The 19,869-nt window shown below is 52.5% G+C and overlaps 1 protein-coding gene across 2 annotated transcripts in view; it reads right to left on the bottom strand.

The window, feature by feature from the left end:
- Nucleotides 1–7,258, bottom strand: part of LOC120530090 (phosphatidylinositol 5-phosphate 4-kinase type-2 alpha) — a 36,000-nt gene extending 28,742 nt beyond the window's left edge. The window contains exon 1 of one of the 2 annotated variants that reach the window (XM_039754245.1): nucleotides 6,810–7,258. In XM_039754245.1, the coding sequence (XP_039610179.1) occupies nucleotides 6,810–6,950 (141 nt within the window). In that variant the 5' untranslated portion in view covers nucleotides 6,951–7,258. The remainder of the gene's footprint in view (nucleotides 1–6,809) is intronic. The other variant, XM_039754246.1, reaches the window with a different exon arrangement.
- Nucleotides 7,259–19,869: the final 12,611 nt, after the last annotated feature.

Here is a 19,869-nt window from a genome sequence, read left to right as displayed (position 1 = left end):
CAACTTCACCTTCCAGGAAGATAGCCTGGTGGAACACAGGGGGCCGAGATGGCAGGAATGGATTCATTCACCTTCACCTTCACCACCGCAGATCAGGAGTTCCACGACTCTGTGAGTTTCCATCTTTCAGGGCATTTGTGTACCTTTCTTGTGTAGCCTCACGTCTCCAGTCTGCACTTTGTTTTACTTTGTTTTCTATCCAGGAGACGTGCAATGGCCACCTTCAAAGGTCTGAAGCGCCCCAGACTTCTGCACAGACTTTTTCATCCCTCCATCAATCCATCTTCCAAACCCGCTTACCCAGAGTAGGGTCACAGGGCAGCTGGTGCCTGGCACGAGGCAGGAAGGACACCTGGCCAGGGTGCCAGTCCCCGCACGAGTTCTTAAATGGCACGCCATACGCAGCCAGTCACAGCCTGCAACTGAGGCCATAAACAGGACTGGGGGTGGAGTCACACAACTGACATCACTAGACTCCGCCCCTTAGACTCATAAGAAATGTCCAAAATAAAGAAGAAGAAATGGCAGCACAACACAATAAAACGTAACTGAGAAAGCGAGTGGGACGAGCAGCAGGAAGGAAACGACCCTCAGCAGAATGAATCAAATTCCAGCCAGCAATAGGGATGGAGACCCTCAGACTGTCCACTTTGGCCACACATCAGTCATCAGCTCGGACCACACTCTCCAGCCAGCCCACGAGCTCACGCTGCCATCACTGCTCTGGTCCCACTGGTTGAGTCTGACATCGGATGCCATGCAACGGATGCCATGAAACCCCAGACCCTTAGGCCTCTGACTAATCCAGCCGGTGTGGTCTTCTCGGGCCACATTCCACTCACACCACAGACCCCCCTCGACTGGCCAGTCTGCTCATTCTGGGCTAGTTAGTGTTGACCGTTTCCATGGCTTTTTAGGGTTGAAGGTTTTTTGACCATAACCAAGCTGACCCCATTCATCATTTTGGACAAGCTAAAGGTTGGCATCACATCAGCAGCACAAGGTTAGTTAAAGACCACTGTGTGCCCTACATGGGCAACTCACTGCAATTTCTTTTAGGAACGCTTGGCCCGTCTGCTCCATGCCAACACTGCTGTGCCTTTTCTCTTTGTTTGGCGAGAGTTGGAATCATGACTGGTACCATATTGACCAGCTGGCACTTTCCACCCAAGATATCAGACACTGGCATGGCCATCGTCATATCGCATCCCACACAGCAGCTCCAAATGACCCCCAACACAACAGTGTGTCCTTGAACCCCTGCCAACCGGACCACATTAGGAGGAGAAGCTCATGGCCACAGGTTTATTGGTGGCCTCATTTCACTTTAGTTATGGCAGCTAAGGAACTGAACTGTCTGTCTGCCCGTCTGTCTGTCCACCAGCGAGTCTTGAGATCAAAACAAAACAAAAAGAAAAAGCAACGTACCCACTAGGGGTCACCAATGTGGCACTCTGGAGATCCATAAAGAGCTCACCACATGACCCAAACACACAACACACACTCTGTCCCAGTAGGCTGGCATGTCCACATGTCTAAACCCACTGGCATGTGCCTGGTATGGTCTGGCATGAGAGAGACACCGGGCATCACTGGACTTGTGTGGTAGAGTATGGCAGGCTCAGGAAGTGGGCAAATGACAACTGAGTCAATGCTTTGCAAAAGCCCTGTTCCGCCTGTGCCAATGGGTGTGCCCATTGTGTGTGAGTGTGTGTATGTAGGCATATCCTGCACTTCATCTTGCATTTCTACATGACTGTGCCCTCTCTTCTTTGGGTGAGCCCTGCCCATCTCTGCCTTCCGCATGCCACCCAGTGCCCACACTTTCAGAAGTGAGTGCCCACAGCGCTCTGTAGCTAACAGCAAGTTAAAGTGACACCAACTTCCTGTTCTGCATATCGGCTCTTTCTTCTTCTTCTTCTTCTTTCTTCTTCCTTTGGCTCTCACTGGCAGAAGTGCGGCCGGAAAAGACAGAAGGAGGGCGGTGAACTCAGCAGCCTAACACCCTGAAGCCCTGGGCCTGAAAGCAAACTGGTGGCGCCGCCCAGCTGGCACACCCCCAGGCACAGATAGATAGCATGCATAAGTGGCCACAGCAAGTCGTTTAGAGTGGAGGTCGGGCACTTCATTGTCATTGTCCTCCACACAGGCGTGGCACTTACAGTAAGACCAGGCAGGACAGACAAGGGGCATGACAACCCTGGACTTGGCACTGTGGTACGCTCAGACCGGGCCACTATCAGGGTCCTCAGGGTCACAGTCAGCTTTGACAGTCACGGGTAACGAAACTGAAGGTATGTCTGCTTTTAGAGACTGGCATAGAGTGGCATCTTGAGATTCACTGGCACATGAACTGGCAGGTGTGGAGGGACATTCCATAAAGGCAGTGCTGAGGGCCCTGAGCACGTATATAGCGCCTTTCTAAGTCTCCTTACAAGTAGATGTGCTGTGACAGAAGGGGCCGTTGAGGTGCTGAGGACAGCTGTAGCCACTCGGGGGCGCCACTACCTGGCAGACTCCCTGTCGGTGCCACTTGAGATTGGGGAGAAGGCGCTATAAAAACTCATCCCACTGGCTCAGGGGTTCAAATCCCATACTTATTCACAGTCTTTGTTGGGCCTGCATGCACTTCTGGGGTCCGGGTGGTCTTACTGTTGCTGCTAAATTGGGGTGAGTGTGAATGCAGGCGTGATCAGGGTGGTCTCTGCTCCTTGTCCCATTGCGGCTGAGTTTTTGAACCCCAGTGACCCTGAACTTAATTAAGCAGGTTTGAGAAACATATCCGGGCACTTGGTTCACTGAGGAAAGTCACAAGGACGTCACTGACTGCCAGTCATATAGTGCCTTACAGATCCAGGAGGAGCAAAACAGACGGTGGGACGACACAGGAAATTCAGGAGCGACCAACGAGCCAAAAACACAGGGCCACCACTAGGGGTCACTCTAACCAGAGATGAAAAGCCAAATGCAGGGCATCAGAGGAGCTGCAAGTGAAGGGAGGATCACAGGGAGAACACAAAGTGACAAACAAGCAGAAACAAGGACCAAACCCCCGATGCCCTATGAACCCACCCCAGTGCCCCAAACCTCTGCCTGTGGCCTCCTCACATCCGAGGTATGTGCACCGTTTGATCCCCCCAAAGACCCTCAACATAATTAAACAGGTCTGAGAAACTTATGCGGGGATGGTGTCTGCTAAGGAAGGGCATTATACGAAGTCACAAGGATGTCACAGCCTCTCGGTCACTTCCCTGCATTAGAGACACGGCCCCCTGGGTTCAAATCCCACATTCATTCTCTGACTATGTGGAGTCTACGTGTTCTCCTGGTGCCATCTTGGGTTGGGGGTTTGACTGACTGGCATAGGAGGGCGGGTTTGTGCAGGTGATGAGTGCCACTAGGGGGCGTGTGACGTACTGAAACAGAGGAGCACAAGATGGCTGGTATGGACCACCTGGTGGACTTGCAGGATGCCAGGTGAGGAACGACGACACAGACGGGTGCTGCCCACGAATCAGTGTGTGAAGCACATCAGTGAGGTGCACCACTAGGGGGCACTCTGACCTGAAGTGACAAGCCAAGCAGAGGTGAGGGGTGTGACATAAAACTAATAGGGAGGGAGGGAGGATCACAGGGAGACCACAAAGAGTCAAACAGACAGTCATGGAGGTGGTGCCCTACCTATAGAGCCAAACACACCTAACACTTGGGACCCCCAAATTGGAGTAAGCGAGCGTGAGAATGTTAATCCTGGAAGGTAAGGCACTATATGGTCTCACAGCGATGTCCCCCTGCCCACTGACTTTTGGTCACTTACAGATCTTAGGGTCCCACTCAGTTACTCTCGGCATGTTCTCCCGGTGTCCCCCAAAAGAAGCAAACGGCTTTAACTGGGTGGGAAGTGTGCTGGGTGGTCCCTGCTCCTTGGGCCCAGTTGATCCCCAATGACTCGGAACTCGATTAAACACATGTCACAAACGTATAAAGTTATGTGGGTACGGGAAGGCACTATAGAAGCTCACCGGGGCGTCACTTTCCTCAGTGACTGGATAGTCTTTGGCATGCAATGGCGCTATATAAGACAAGAAGGTTCCCCGCGCACACACATCTGCTGCATGGCGCCCCTCGGTAGTCACCCAGAAGGCGCAGCCCTGAAGTCACGTGGCAGAGACACCCACCCATTCGCCCACACACAAAGCGTGCGGTCGGGCGGCGGCCGGCGGCCCTCTGCACATTCAAATGAGCCTTTTGCTTAGCAAAGCGAGCAGCGGAGCTTCTCCTTTATCTGATCGGCCCGCCGTCACCGTCACCGCAGCTTCCTGTCAGTTTCTATGGCGTCCGTGTCAGGCAAGCAAACAGACGGAGAAGCCGCACCAGGGCTGAAGTGTCGAAGCGGAGGGCAGCTGTTTGAGCATTTAGCGCCTTAACACACAGTACGGGAGAGGACCGCCACATCAAGACATCATCTGACCTGCTCAGGTGCCCCTCGAGATGAAGGGCACAAATGACCACCCTTAGTGGGCGCAAAGCCTTCAGGCCACTGGCACGTGAACCTCGCTGCTAATCAGCCGTTGACCTCTGTGCCAAACAAAGCGGGTGCCAGCTGAGTGTTCTGGGGGGCACCTCGGGGTGATGATCACTGTGGGGGTCCCCAAAGTGTTTAAAAGTTCAGATTCTCCTCCTGCTGTGCACATGGGGGAGATGTCAAGGCGCTATATCAGTGAGTGACCCACATGAGCCCCGCGATCTCAAAGAAAGCAACGGGTCTGGACCTGGTGACGGCAGAGTAAGAGGAATGACCCAAGGGTACAAAATGGAGGGGCCACAGGCTGGACCACCCGGTGGGCAGCACAGCATCATTTTGTGTTTGCCAGTGGCGGACGGGTGAGGAGCAAAGAGACGGCAAGGGACGACACAAGGGATGCTCTTCACTAATCTGGGAATTCAGGAAAAGGGGGCTCCTAAACTAGGGGGTCCCTCTAACCTGCAATGAAAACCCAAGCAGAGCAGATCATCGGCAGAATTAAGTAACGTAAAGCAAAAGGGAGGGATGATCACAGGGACAGAAAAACAGACAAGACGAGCCCCCCCTTCCTGACAGATGGCTACCCCCTCACTTCTTTGTCACTTACTGTCACCGCCCTGTTGGCACTGGACATGCACAAACACGATTTGATCGGTTGGCCTGATAATTCAAATTCTTTAATGGCCGGGGGTCACACAGCACGGGGCACTTCAGTCCTTCTGAAACCTGCGGTGTGTAAAGGCGCTATAAAAGACAAAACTCTCACGTCACGCCACTGTCCGGCCGTAAAGTGTGGCGTGTGCTACGAATTGGGCAGGGGGGCCGCGTCAATCTACGGACACTTTGAACCCGACCACCATCTGGTGGCACCTCTCGGCCATCCCAACTCTCCGGGGCCTAAATGTGTTTACTCTGCTGCCACATGCTGGCTTGGAGGGGCTGTGCTGGCCTGCCATCAGCACTCTGCCATATGCAAACATCGTGATGCCATCCAGCATGGGCACAGGTGCAAGGCTGACCAGTGTGGGTGTTTAAGTCCTTGAAGGCTGTGAAGGGGACATAATGAGTACAATGGCGGTCTGCAGCCACCTGCCTCTAGCCAGCCCAGTGATGGGAGGCTATGAAGACAAGCAAGACCTCCATTGAAGACTTCACCAGATGTTCAGCCCCCATTCATCTTGCGTCCGATCAGCAATGGCCAGGGTGTCCCACTCCAGCCCCCCGACCTCGGAGGAGCTCACTTGGCTTCATTTTATAGCGCCTTTTCAAACACCCATGTGGCAGTAATCGAGTTGAGTTACAGGTGACAGCGAGGAGTCACCACAGTGACATCCATCAAGGGGCTAGAAGGGGCCGGCCAGCGACTCCTCAGATCATCAGGCCCCCGAGTGCCAGACGGCTTCCTGGTTTTCATCTCCAGCATTTCCTGTTTTTCTCCATCAGGTATCCACACGAGCAGGAAGAATGTGGAGGATCCCGGTAAAGATCAAGCAACTCGGAGACAAAGAGAGATGAAGGAGGGCAAAGTGAAAGGGGTGAAGAAAGGGCACCGCGAAGGGACCGACGACTTGGATTGGCATCCTCTAGGCCTGCCGTGTTTGGGGGGAAACACCTTAATGGATCGGAGATCTTTGTGTTAGAGGAGGACTATCAAAGGCAGGCATTCCCCCACATGTGCCCCCCACTTCTAATCTGCTGTCACATTACACACAGTAAGCAGTGCCCCTCAGACACACCTGGGCATCTCTCTGCACCTAACAACCTGGGCAAGTGGCAGCAGGGACGTACCCGCTCTGCTCTGGGTGGCACTGCCACAATCTGGGGGCGGGATCTGGGGGAGGGTGTCTGGCATCTCACTGCTCAGCCCACCACAGGAACTGAAAGGCACACCATTACTCTTTAACCAAAATCGACTCGTGCCCGCTTACTCTTTAAGCCCAAACTTCCGACGCCCTCTTTGGCAGGACAAAGGTCTCTGGGGATGCTCAGCACGTCCACCCAGCCGTGACCACCGAGCGGCGTCCCCGTGCAGCCCCTCTTGTCAGGGCACGTTAAACGGATGAAAAGCTTGGGGGGGCGGCCACACGTCTGCCCACTCGGAGCCGCACTGGCGAAGGAAGTGAAGGCGGGCATCACACGGCAGGGCGCTATACGCCGTCTCTAGCGAAGCCACACGTGCAGCACGGCGAACGGATGCCACGTCGAGTCCAAGAGACGGGAACCCCCAAAAACCGAGCGGCGACAGGAAGCGCGCCAGGCAAGGCGCTATATGGCCTCTACTCACCGAGTGATTGACTCCCCACATGAGGACGCTGATCAGCGGGTCGCTCGCTCGAAACAGCTTCACCTTCTGCGCCACGAAGTGCTTCTTCTTGGTCTTGGTTTTGCTCGCCAGCGAGGCGGCGATGCTGCTGGCAGTGGCCATGTTTCGTCGCTTCGGCCGGCACTCCGCCTGCCTGCCCCGTCCGTCCGCCCGCCCGATCTCTCCCTCTCTCGCTCCCTTACTCGCTGGCTGGCTTCTCTAGTGACGGACGGCGCGCGAGGCGGTTCTCTGGCCTCCGATCGCCGCCGTTTCCTCCTTGCACGCTGTCGCCGGCCGCCACGGGTCACGCCTGGCGCAGCTTGCAGCTCCGTAAGACCGCCGCGGCGATGCCTACACGGGCTCCATTTGAAATCTCTCCACCCGCGGCTTCCCTGCGCTTCCGGCCCGGGTACTGCTGCGGAGGTGAGTGACAGCGCCGAGGGGCGGGGCCGGACGTGATGGGCAGCCGGAGGGGCGGGGCTCTGCGGCGGCGACACGCACACACATTGGCAGCTGGGTTCACGGGCTTGGCTGGGCGCGGGCGTGCAGTAACAGACGGTAGAAATGGAGCTCTGCTCTTTTTAACTTGAATTCAATTATTCGATGGAAACAAAAGAGTTCAAAGCGCCCACTCGAGCTGCTAAATTCATTTGACAGAAGCCGAGGGGTTGAAGTACAACCCTGGCGCTTCGACGAGCAATTAAAAAGCTGAACAGGGTTATATAGCGCCCAGCTCTCCGGAGAATTAGAAGACGCCTGACAGCGCCCTCGTGTGGTCACGTCTGGAATACTCCGTCTAATTGTGGACGGGCTGCTAAGAAGAGTGAAGGAGTCGAGCGTGAAAGTCAGTAGAGCGCATGGCAGCGGCTGCTTTTAGTGCTTTAAAGAGGACAACAGGGGGCGCCAGTGGTGGGTTTCCATCTAATGCTAGCTTTACTTACGTGGCTGACGTCTTTATCCAAGGTGACTTTCAACATTTTACATGCCATTGGTTCCATTTCTTTTGTTTTTCCAATCAGAGAGCAGGCAGGTGAAGTGACCTGGGACTTGAACTGGGATTTGAGGGTCTGAGGCCCAAGGCCTTACCCTCACTACACCACACTCTTCATGGAGCAGGTCTGAGGTGACTCAGAGCTGACAAGTGACGGTTGTCTTCTGGCTTAGTATTGTCATTGTCACATAATTCAAGGAAAACCTGCACACATTTGTGATGATTACAAAGTGTGTTGTGGCTTCGTGAAAGGCGCTATATTAGAAAGGTGTTGGTCTGATTTACATTCTCTCTTAAACCTATGAGAGGAGACATTCAGTTTGACAATGGTGGCCTCTGAATGCGGGGGCGCTATATTAACCAGTCTTGTGGCCTGATTCCAGTCTCTGTCTCTTAACTCCACAAGATGAGCCAAATGTTTGTCTTTAAAGTGGAGAATAAGGGGGTCTCTGAATGCAGATGCATGGGTGACAGCAGAACAGAACCTGCAGGAACTTCCAGTAAGAAGATCAATTAAAGAATCACAATGGTGTGAGGACGTGGAGGAGCCACTGGAGCCACAGGGACAAAGCCCAAGGCTGGAAAGAAGGAGGAGAACTGTGGAAGGTTGGCACCCATGTGCCAGTCAAGTCTGTGAGTGGTGATGGCCGACGAGCTGCCTGAATGAGAATAAAAGAAAAAAAAACGAGTCCTCGTCATACGTTCAAAGATGGCCCCCAAATGACGCACGTCATGGTCAGTCTGGCTAAGGGGTCGTGTGGAATGAAATTGGACACAATCAGAGGAGGGGCAGAGCACACTAGGAAGAGCCGTACCTCATGTTTATATAGCGCCTTGTTCATCATGCCATCTGGCTCACTCAGTGGTTCAGATTGCTCAGGGCTGATTTGTATAGTGCCTTTCATGACAAACGTCACCCTAGGGTTACTAACAGAAGGTGACAGGCTCAGCTCAGGGCCTAAAGTGGCCATCTTGTGATTTGCAGTAGAAGCCCTTGGCCACTGGGTGGCACTCAGCCTGTGCCCAATGAGTTGAGCTCTGGGGACTTTACGGCGTCCCCCAAGGGCATCTGGAGTGATGGCATGTAGGGACATTTTGGGCTCACAGTGTCCTTTGCACCTTCATATCTTGTAGCTGTCAGCTTTTCTCTTCCCTTTCTTATTCTGTCACCATCCACACTTTTTGATGCTCACTTCTGTGGCGCCCCTTCAAGGGTCTTCTCCCATGGGACCTCTCTAGTCTTCCTTGTGTGATGATTATTCCATACAAGAATGGAAGAGAAAGAAAGAAAGAAAGACGTGAATGATTAACTGAACAAGGAAAGTCCCGACAGGAACCTGAAGTCCATCCAATTCGGGGCCATCAGTCACTCATTGGCACTGCAGGAGAACTGCCAAAGCCAGCGTCTGGAGCCCTCGAGGGGGCACTGAGGCCAAACTCGCTTCTCATTTGACCGAGTGACTCCTTTCATATTTTCCTGTCATCTTCCAGGTTCCAAGGGGTTTGCAGATGAGCCACCCTTGGGTTTTTGGTACGTTTACTGTTCCCTTACTCACTCTTTTGCGTTGCATTGGCAGTGCCATCTTGTGGCTTTGCCCCCCGTGTATTTACCCATTGTGATTATTGTCTCATCCTTCTCTCCTTCCTTTACTTCCCGCCCGTCTTACTTGTTTTCCAGGAAGTCACAGTCTCGACTTGGCTGTCTCCTCCTTGGCTCTTGTGAGGCTCTGCCTGTTGGTTGGCCTTGTCGATGAAGACTCTGTTGGAGTCCCTGACTCTTCCTCTCGTCCTTAATCATTTCTCTTAACTCTTCTTCAGTCACACAAGCTGAGTCACATTTTTGGGATGCGGATGTAAACCAGGGTGCCCCGAAGAAGCCCTGCAGAGACACAAAGAGAACGTGGACACTCCTGGTGATATCTGACTCTGAGATGTTGGATTGGTGAGGCTGCACTGACACCTTCCACCCCACCACGCCACCCACCTTCTCCAGAGGCCATCAGATCCATGAATTGCACTTCCATGCTGTCTGGCAGCTCCGTCACTTCTGTTTTTCTGCTTTAAGGACTCAGAACCTCCACCAGATGGCACTGTTGTGCTCACTTCCCTCATTAATTTTGGAACAAGCTATTTGTGCCCATGTCCTTGTCACTGTCCTGTACCCCCGTAATGTTCTCATTATTTCTGAACACAGTTCAGCCTCCTTAATGGCAATTTACAGAAATACTCCAGTGTGACCAGCAGGGGTCTCAACCTCCAAATGAGGGGCTTCTACCAAAAGTGAGGCCTAAAGACGCAAACCAAAGCCCCAAAAATCAAGAAGCAGGCTTATGTCCTGCATGGGCCTAACAGAAAAGTGGCGAAGGCTTTTATACAAAAACTCTTGCGCTGGGAAGAAGGGAACCACAGAAGCCCTGGCTCAGGTGACAAAAACAGAAGACAAACAACCAGCTGGCCAATCAGAGCGAAAACAAGCAGCCTTCAGTCCAGGAACCCGACACCTCAAAGCCGGAAAGACCAGAACTGCAGAAGTCCAAGAGCGAGGAGACATCGGAGAGGCCAACTCTCTGAAGGTCACGGCCCAAATATGAAGGCGGAGGTCAGGGTGGCCACACCCCCTCGCATGATCTGCCAATCGCCTTCGAAAAGAGTTTATGGTAACCAGCTTCCTATTAGTAGTCAAAAAGGAGAACAGAGAAAGATCTAGAAGTGGATAAGCTGTGGACCGAAAGGGAGGAGAAGAAACGTCCAAAGCAAGCGAGACGGAAGTGCAAATGGAGGACCACCAAAAAGGAGGAGGACATGTGAATAAAGGAGTTGGAAACTTTAAAGGAATCAGAGTTAGAAACTGGGTCTCCCACCTCCTGGGGGGGTCATGCCAATTCTACCAACAATTTGATATGAAGAACTTGGGGTTTGAAGAACACAATTCTGAATGCCAGCTCATGGTGGAGGAAGATGCCTGATGTGAGTCCCACTTTAGTGAGGGTCATGGAGACAAGCCCACCACACACAGACACAGGACCGGATTGGACAGTGGGAAAGACAATGAAAGGAGGATGAGATGAAATAGAAGAGGACAGCGAGATGCCACCTGCTGTGAGGATGACCATAGCTGAAGGCAGAAGAAAGAAGAGGAAGGCACCAAGAATTTGAAGCAAAAGTTTCCCCCAAAAAGGCAAAGGAAGACACTGAAAATATATGGGCAAAGTCAAAAAGATGGGTGATAGCGTGAATACCGGGGTAGGGGGTCCGGCATGGGATGTCCACCAATATTAAGGAGAAAGGAGTTTGCAAAGACCACCTGTAAACCAAAGCCAATCTTTCCTGAAGTTCACCTGAGATGTCAAGACCAGTTCATCTATTTGTGTCACTCAAGGGGGGCACACAGCACGTATAGAGGGCATGCCACCCCCTGGCAGACCCTGCTTTCCTACTCTGGCATGACAAGACCCCCTAAACACTACACAAAAGAGGAGAGCAAGCAGGTGCTAATCAGGACTTGGGGACGTGTCCTTCTGTGACGGACTCGAGGGTCAAGCAGAGGGGACTGCGTGGGGACCTCATCCGGGTTCAGACACCCAGCAGAATTCGTTCAGCTAAAAGGTGAATCACATCCTCGGGGGCACCAGTGGGATTTAATGGGAAGACTGAAGCCAGGAAGCTCTTTGGGACTCCTGAACAAACCACCGAGACGTGGAGCTGAAGAAGAAACGCCGAGAGCTTTTAAGAAGAATCAGAAGGTGATGTCAGGACAGCGGAGCTGCTGGCTAATCAGACTAACGACCCACGAGCTGAATGGCCTCCTCTCGTCTGCCACACACAGTGGGCACCAAGCCTGCCAAGCTGTGACCCACTTCTCCTTACTTGGTAGTCTTCAGTCCCCCAAACCCAGAATATCAGGAGTCCAGTCTGTGTTTCTGCTCATACAGAAGGGGTTGTCCCCCACGTCATGGGTGCACTCTTTGTCACTTTAGAGGGGCTCTTTACTAGAGAGGAGGTTTGCTGAGTGCCTCCTTATGTTTCTTTCTCCATCTCCGTACTTGTGGTCGGCCGTCTCATAGCCAATGGCCAGTCAATGGCCACGTCCCTCAACACGTGCTGTGAGAGATGCTGCAGAGGTCAGGGGTCAGGGGTGAGAGGGCCGCTGCCTTGAGCCTGAGAAGGCGCTATATACTGTAAATACAATGTATTATGGCTGCGTGCTTTTCGTCCCCTTTATGAATGCAGTGTCAGTTGTCCCAAGTAGTTGGCGCAAGTCGAATTTGTTCAGTGTGGGCGTCAACTGTTTGGTCTTTATGTCACCACTCTGGGCAGCACATGAGGGTGGGTGTCCACTTGAGGAGGGCCAGAGGTAGCAGCGCCACTTTATGTGATGATGTCGTCCTCTGTGCCTCCTCGGGCTGTGACCTTCAGCACGTACTCGCTGCTGGGATGAGGATCAGCACCTCCACGTTCACCAGCAGAAGAGAGTGGACGGCTCTCCCCAGGTGTCCTTAGTGGATGACCCGAGTACCTCAGGACCCTGTTCATGGGTGACGGAAAAAGAGAATGTGAGACTGGCAGGTGGGGCTCTGCACCAGTCTGTGGTTGGGAGTCTAAAAGCGAAGATCGTGGTTTACCAGTTGACCCACATCCTGGTCCTCACCTCTGGCCATGCGCTGTGGGTACTAACTGAAAAAAAAAATGAGATCACAAGCACAAGTGGCAGGGTGGCACGGCTGGCACTCTGAGATTGGGTGAGAAGCTCAGCGATTTGGGAGGCCCTCAGAATAGAGTCTCTGGCCCAAGAAGACCCTGTGGAGGTGGTCTGGACATGTCATAAAGATGCTACCTGGATGGCTCCCCCTGCCATTGTTATGGGCACATCCTACTGGGCAGAGACACTGTGGCAGCCCTGGGACACTCTAGGAACCCCCCAGCAAGAGCTGGAATCTGCAGCTGGGGACATGGAGGTCTGGGCTGACCTGCTTGGCCTGCTGAAAATGTGTTTTTGGAAGACGATGAGATGAGAGATGAGATGTCCTTGTCCTCCATATGTTCTTTGATTTCCAGAAGTCTAATTTAGCAGAAGTGATTAGAACTTGTGCTGCAAAGATCCAAGACACTGACTGGGTGAGGCACCTCTACTCAGGTGGGCACGGCGCCCAGGGCTGTTTTGGACCGGAGTGTTCTTCATGCCTGGATAAGCTCTGGTGATTGAAGAGCATGAGTGAGGCCATTCAATGAAGATTGGACCCCTTAGGGCGTTCATTATGCTGGTTTTAAGGGGCACTGGTTTATTTTAGGCTGATTTCTCAGACGGAGCCATATCCCTGTAAGATGATTGACATCTTTGTCAGAGTTCGACTAAATATTGGCAGTCAAGAATCCTGTAGCGCCTCTTGAGGGGTCTCCAGCAGAAACTGAGACCCCCATGGAGGGCTGCACTTTATCAGAACATCACATGACCTTCTTGCTCCACACACCTGGAGTTCTAGTTGTGCGCCTGTGTTACTCTTCAAACTTCAAGTGTGCCCGCCATGCCCCTCCTCGTCCTTCTTTACAGTGCCCTCATGACTTCACTTCACTCTTCTTGGTGACAATTGTGATAAAAAGAGGCTGACCTGGATGGTCCGGACCACCCTGCACTCGTTGGCTCTGTTCAACCATCTTGATCTGTCAGTTGACTCTAAGAAATTCAAAGTGCAGCCACCAGAGTGGAGACTCCTGCCAGCCGCATCAATCACTTGGCCTGCTGGTTCAGAACCACCAACATCCCAGAATCCTCCGCTGTCTCTCTGGGTGATCGAGAGGCCTCTAGCTGCAGTGGGGGCTTCACAGCGCACGTTCTCTCTCACAGCCCCAGGATGTCATTTAGGAGCAAACATCACCTCGTGGGATGATCACATGACTCAGCCCCCAGTTGTCACTCAGGCTGTTGGTGACAGTTCATGCTGGTTTGGGGCCCCTCTGTCATTTCTTACATTTACGTGGAGGCTGAAGCTCTTCATCTTTTCTCCCACGTGTAATCAGTTTGATTTCTTTCAGTCCCTGGCACACAGTGGTGCCAATCTTGATGGCTGGTCACTCTAACCCTCTGCTAATGCCAGTCCGCCTTGCACTGGTAAGAAGAAGTGAGGGGGACCTTTTGGAACTCACTGTATTGACCCCCAACTTGCCACCTGACTGCACTAATGACCCACAAACGGCTCTGCCCTTCATGTCTCTCGTAAGCAGGTTTGATAATCCCTGACGGTGCAGGCGTGAAAAAGTAAGTGACCCCCCGCGAGTGTGACTTGTGGTCAGAGGTCACTCAATGAAGGAGATGAGACTGAAGGTGGGGGTCACACAAAGCCTGGCGCCTGGCACCTGGCACATCTGTGCTCCTCACGAGTGACCGGTGAGTGTGGACCGACAGTCGATCCAAACAATTGTCACCTGACCTTAGGAGACGCGTCATCGAGAGGCTGTAAGAGGCTACAAGAGCACTGGGAAAGACCAGGGGTCTCGTTTACAAAGCTCTGTGTGCAAATATGCGTGAAAAGGAAAATTCACCTGGCAAAAAAGAAAATATCGTATTTATAAATGCTGTCATAAGTACAACTCTCGCCTTTCCACACTCCTTCCGTGCAGTCATCAGTGATGTCACCCGGGGTCATCAGGTGTTTCGGGTCTTCTGAACGTCACACACCCTCACCCAGGTGACCCAGCTGGCATTGACCAATCTCCAGCTAGTGTCCAGGTGACCTGTGTGCTCCATGGACCCCCCACCCCTTAATCCAAAGCCATCGTGATTCTCTCTCACCATCTTCTGTGATGTTCTTGACGGCCTTCCTGTTGTCCCAAGGATTGTGAAGGCCCGGTATGGAGACTGGCCTGCATGACCTCTAAGGCCTACTTCGGTGGGCTCACATCCACAACTCCAACACTTGCCCACCAGCCCTTCATACTTGGCCTTCTTCCTCTTCCATCTGATCTTCTCAAGGAAAGGTCCACTTTAGCAGGAACCCTTGTTTTGCTGACCACAGGACCACATCTGGCCTGAGAGTGGTTGCTGTGATGTTGTTTGGACGCGTTAGTTGGCTCTCTGGGTTGACCTTCATCTGCCAGTCCCGTGCTGATGCCAGCGGCCCACCTGAGGTGTGACGTCTCCCCTGCCTTAAAGATGTGCTTCTTGCTGCTGTAGTCCCTGAGCTGATGGACTCTGCTACTGCCTTCATCATCTGGTTGTGTCACCAGCACAACTGGGCTTCTCCCAGGGCCTTTGGACAGCAGCTCAAAATGTGCTCCAGAGATTCCCTCTTGTGGTTCATCGGGGGTGTTGGCGTATCTGTCAGACCCCAGCAGCAGAGGTTTGATGTACCAATTGAATCAGGAACCCAATCTGAGATGGCTCGGCCCCCCAGAGCTCTGACCGTGAGACCCTGTAACTCATCGCTTCATCCCCTCTGGTCCACGTGCCCTGCTGTCGCATTCCCACCAGCCCACCCGTGCCCTCGTCTTCCGCCTCTACTCGCACCTCCTCCTGGATCAGCTGATGTCTCTCCATGCCTTGTGTTTCATCGCAGTGTGGATTTAGGATTATGCCAGGCGCCACTTGTCCAGATGCCCTAGGGAAGTACTGGCATATTTCACAAATCATGATGTAAAAGTGTCTGAAGCCCCGCCCAGTTATCACTCTGAAACAACCATATATGGACTATGCAAATGAACCCCATTCATATGCAAAGGCCATGCAGCAGATGCTCACTGGCTGGTGGCACAGCCATCTTCCTGACACATCCAATCCTATGAGCCCACCAACATCAAGTGGGCATTATGGGGCCTCTCCTCTGCGTTCTGGAGGTCTGGGAAAGGCGTATGTTGGGAAGTCGCTGTCACCTGGCACATGTGATGACGTGACCGCACAGGCCATATGGGACAGTGAGGGCTCAGCCACTTACCAGAACAACAAGCCAGGCAGCCTTAACAGTATTATAGGCCCCCGGGCAAAGCAATGCACTGGTGCCCGCTACCTACTCCACCACTCAGCAAGTCACTACACATAGAGATTAGCATGGGGCCCCCGGGCAGCTGCCCAGCGTGCCCGTGTGTTAAGATGTCCCTGCATATGGCCAAAGCTACAGTGCCTCAAAATAAATGAAGTACAAGTCGACTCAGGCCAGCGGGGCTCATGCTGGCATCACTGATGACTTGTGCTTTAACAGAATGTCACTCCCTGCTTGTGGTTAACAAAAGTTGCGAAAGCCTCGCTAGGCGTCCTTATTACGATGCGAGTGACGTCGATCACTCTGGACAAATTGAAAATGGGTTCTGTTTTACGTGTGGGCGCCCGCACCGTACGACACCTGGGCGTGGCACCTCAGCAGTCTGTCAATGGCTTCCAGCAGCACAGCGGGCTTCATTGAGTGACACTCGCCTGTGATGTTCCCGGTGCCCTGAGAAGTGACAGCAAACAGACAAAAAAAAACCAGAAAAGTTCTTCAGTGCAAAAGCGCAGCCCTGGCCCTCTTAAACGAGGACTACAATGGCGTCGTATTCATCACTTTTAAGGTGTCATGCGTTTGTCTCATCAACACACACGTGATTTGAATTACTAAACACGTCACACGTCATTCAGCGAGTTGGCCGGCCGAGGGTGTCGCCATTTCAGATGTTGTGCACAGACTGGTCAGAGTTTTCTTAAACAGACAGCACTGTGGCGGGCAGCTGGTGCCTTACCCAGCCATATCCAGAGCCATGAGGAGCACTAGGTGGCAGCCCCGGGTTAGAGCAGCATCTCAGACTCCCATTAGGCTCCATGGGAGTTGGAGTTGGGTGCAGCCCTGTTGGGTTCCATGGGTGCCACCCAGGGGGTGCTGCAGGTACTGATGGGCTCTGTGTGGCAGCACTTCCATCACACCCAGAAGTATTGCCAGAAGAAGGTCGCCGGACCCCCAGAGCACTACTCTAGAAAAGGCACTACTGCAGGAGCCAGAGTTGGGAGGTGAAGGTGGGCAGGGGGCACATTGCGGACCACTTTACGAGAGTACACAAGCTTTAAGAATCTGAATCCTGCACATTCATTAATCCACAGTAAGACAAAGGTCTGCAAATGGGGCTGTCAGAGTGGGTGTCCTGTAAAGAGATGCCAAAGAACAGCAAGAGACCACCTTCAGAGACATCTACAGACTGCCCACCAGTGTCCAGAAAAACACTGAAGGAAAGCACAGCTGCTCAATAACACCAAACCTCTCTGCAGCGCATCTCAGCTTTGTTCGGGACCACCTGGACATTCCAGCAGGTTTTCTGGGAAAATGTCTTGTGATCAGACGAGACCACCATTGTCTGGAGGTAAAAGGGCACTGCACACCAACCCCAAAACCTCGTCCCTACTGTGAAGCGCAGTGGAGGACACATCACGGTGGGGGTTCTGCTTGGCTGCCTCGGGGTCCGGCCGGCGATCACTGAAGGGACATAGAATTCCAAGGGGTACTGAGGTGAGGGCCAGGGCAGCAGTCCATGACCTGAAGCCTCAGAAAGAACCAAAGCACACAAGTCAAAGGCCAAGGCAGAGTCGTGACGGAGCTGAAAAGGGCGCTGCAATGGAGACAACCGCAGGAACTGGGAAGGAAGGACTGAGAGAGAACTGTGGGACGGAATGGCGCAGAACATCACGCAAGTCCTAGGAGGAGCAGCGGCAGGTGACATTCAGAGGAGATTCAAGGAGGATCTACAGGGGCTCACGTCACGGGGGGGTCGTTAGGACTTATGGGTGACCATCTCTGCACAAGTCTTCCTCAGATTGCACACACGGCTCACTTCCATTGTCCAGCCTGAACTCTGAATGGAGACTCGAGGTGCTCAGTAAAAACAGGAGACGTGCAGCTTAGTTTAGTCCGAATGTGCATGAGAAAGGCGCTATATAAATAAAATGTACTCTTATTATTACTGGAATTGTGACTTTAAGGTAGTTCAAACCACATTTTATAAGGAAATCCAGGGAATATCAAAGGGTCCGCTTACTTGTTCTTTGAATTGTATGTGACTAGCAACTAAAATAAAAACTGGCCGAGTGGTTCATCCAAAGGCGCCATAGAAACGTCAGACTGGCCTCCGAGTTGTGACGAGCCGGATAAGCTGCGGTGAGGCGCGAGCCCAAAGCGCCTGCCGAGGCCGAGAGTGAGCTGCGCTGAGGAGGAAGTGGCCGAAGCCCCCCGGGGGGCTCTTTCAGACTTCGCATTTCCTGCCTGCAGCTCCGCTCGTTCTTGTTTTAACTTGGTGTCTCGTGGCGGGCGCTCCTGACGTGTCTCTCCGCTCTTCTTCACGCGAGCTCAGCAGGCGCCAATGAAAGATCAGAAAAAGCGACGCGGCGTTTACCGCAAACTGAAAAACTAAAACGCCCAAGCGGGCCAGGAATGGGAAGTGACGGACTGATTGGTTGGCCAATCAAAGGCGTGTTTATGACATGACGTAGTAGACACGGAGCAAGCCAGCGGCAGGGGACCGCCGAGGATGATGAAGGCGCGACGAAGAGCGCTGAGCTCCGTAGAGGCGTCACAGGCACCTCGTGAATCCGCATTGCGGGGTGGCAGTGACTTATATAGCGCCTTCTGAGCAGAGACAGGAACGAAGGAAGTGAGCGTCGGGAAACAGGAACAGATGTCAAGGGTGGCGAGCAGGCTGGCATCCTTTACGGTCGGCGGGGCACTTTACTTGTTGGCATTTCACGTAGCAGCAGGGCAGACGTCGGTTGGACTGGAGGTGCACCCAATTTTTGCTCCTACCTTTTCCACTCCAGGAGTAAAGAGGGCATCACACAAAGCTGTGCCCACTGGCAGAAGGGCAGTTTGGGGATGGCTAGTGAGCCCCAAATTTGCCTTTTATAAAACTGGCTGCTGGCAGCCCAGTCTGAACTGCTCGGTATGGCAGCTCTAGTTAATCAGGCTATTTGATATAGCGCCTTTTTAGGTCAGCCCGTTTACCGAATGGACATTTGGTCAATGACTTCACGTTACAGAGCATCTCGTTCAAATCCCGTTCAAACTGTTTAACTTGAAATGCTCCGGAAAACAAAGATGTCTTTTTGTAGGATCTGTCAGTGACAGGAAGTGCCGTGGGACAAATCCATGGAGCGACACACCATCTCCTCCTAATCTCTGTTTGATTAAACTGTGAAGGTTCAGCTCTTTAAATCTTCATCTCTCATCCCCTGTAGCCCCCATAATCAGCCTGGCCACTCTTCTCTGGACCTTCTCTAGTGCTGCTATGTCTTCATGGAGACCAAGACTGCTCACTGGACTCCAGATGAGGCCTCACCAGTAAGTTATAAAGACTGAGCAGACCCTCCTGTGACTTGTACTCCACACGTCAAGGCGCTATATAACCTGACATTCTGTTAGCCTTCTTAATGGCTTCTGAACACTGTCTGGAAGTTGATAGCTTAGAGTCCACTTTGCCCCCTAAATCCTTCTCATAAGGTGGACTCTCGATTTTCAGACCCCCATTGTGTATTCAAACCTCACATTTTGACTTCCTTTGTGTAATTCTTTACATTTACTGACATTAAATTTCATCTGCCGAAGCCAGTCTGCTATCCAAGTCCCACTGTGATGATTCAATGAATTCTCGATTATCTGCCAGTCCACTTATCTTGGTATCACCTGTAAACTTCACCAGCTTATTATTTATATTCCTATCTAAATCGTTTATAAATACTTTGTATTAAAAATAGCAGCAGCCCCCATACTGCCCCCTGCTGGTCACCACTCTTAACATCAGCCAATTCTGATGAGGTTCCTGACACCATCACCCTCTGCTTCCTGTGCCAGTTCTGCAACCATCTACACCCCACACCCTGACTTGACATTTCTTTTAGTTTGATGCCCACCCTCTCGTGTGGCACCTCATCAAATGCTCTCTGAAAGTCCACGTCAATCATCTCATCTGCTCCTCTCTGGTCGCCTCCCAGGCTTTGTTTCCTCCTCATAGAATTCCAGCCTGTTAGTAAAACATGACCTCCTTCTTCTGACCCCACGCTGACTGTCCTGTCCTTGCCAGGTGTTGCTCCATCTTCTCCTTAATAATTCC

Source organism: Polypterus senegalus, chromosome 5 (assembly GCF_016835505.1).
Source record: "Polypterus senegalus isolate Bchr_013 chromosome 5, ASM1683550v1, whole genome shotgun sequence".
NCBI classification, from domain to species: Eukaryota; Metazoa; Chordata; class Cladistia; order Polypteriformes; family Polypteridae; genus Polypterus; species Polypterus senegalus.
This window is presented reverse-complemented; position numbering and strand designations above follow the sequence as displayed.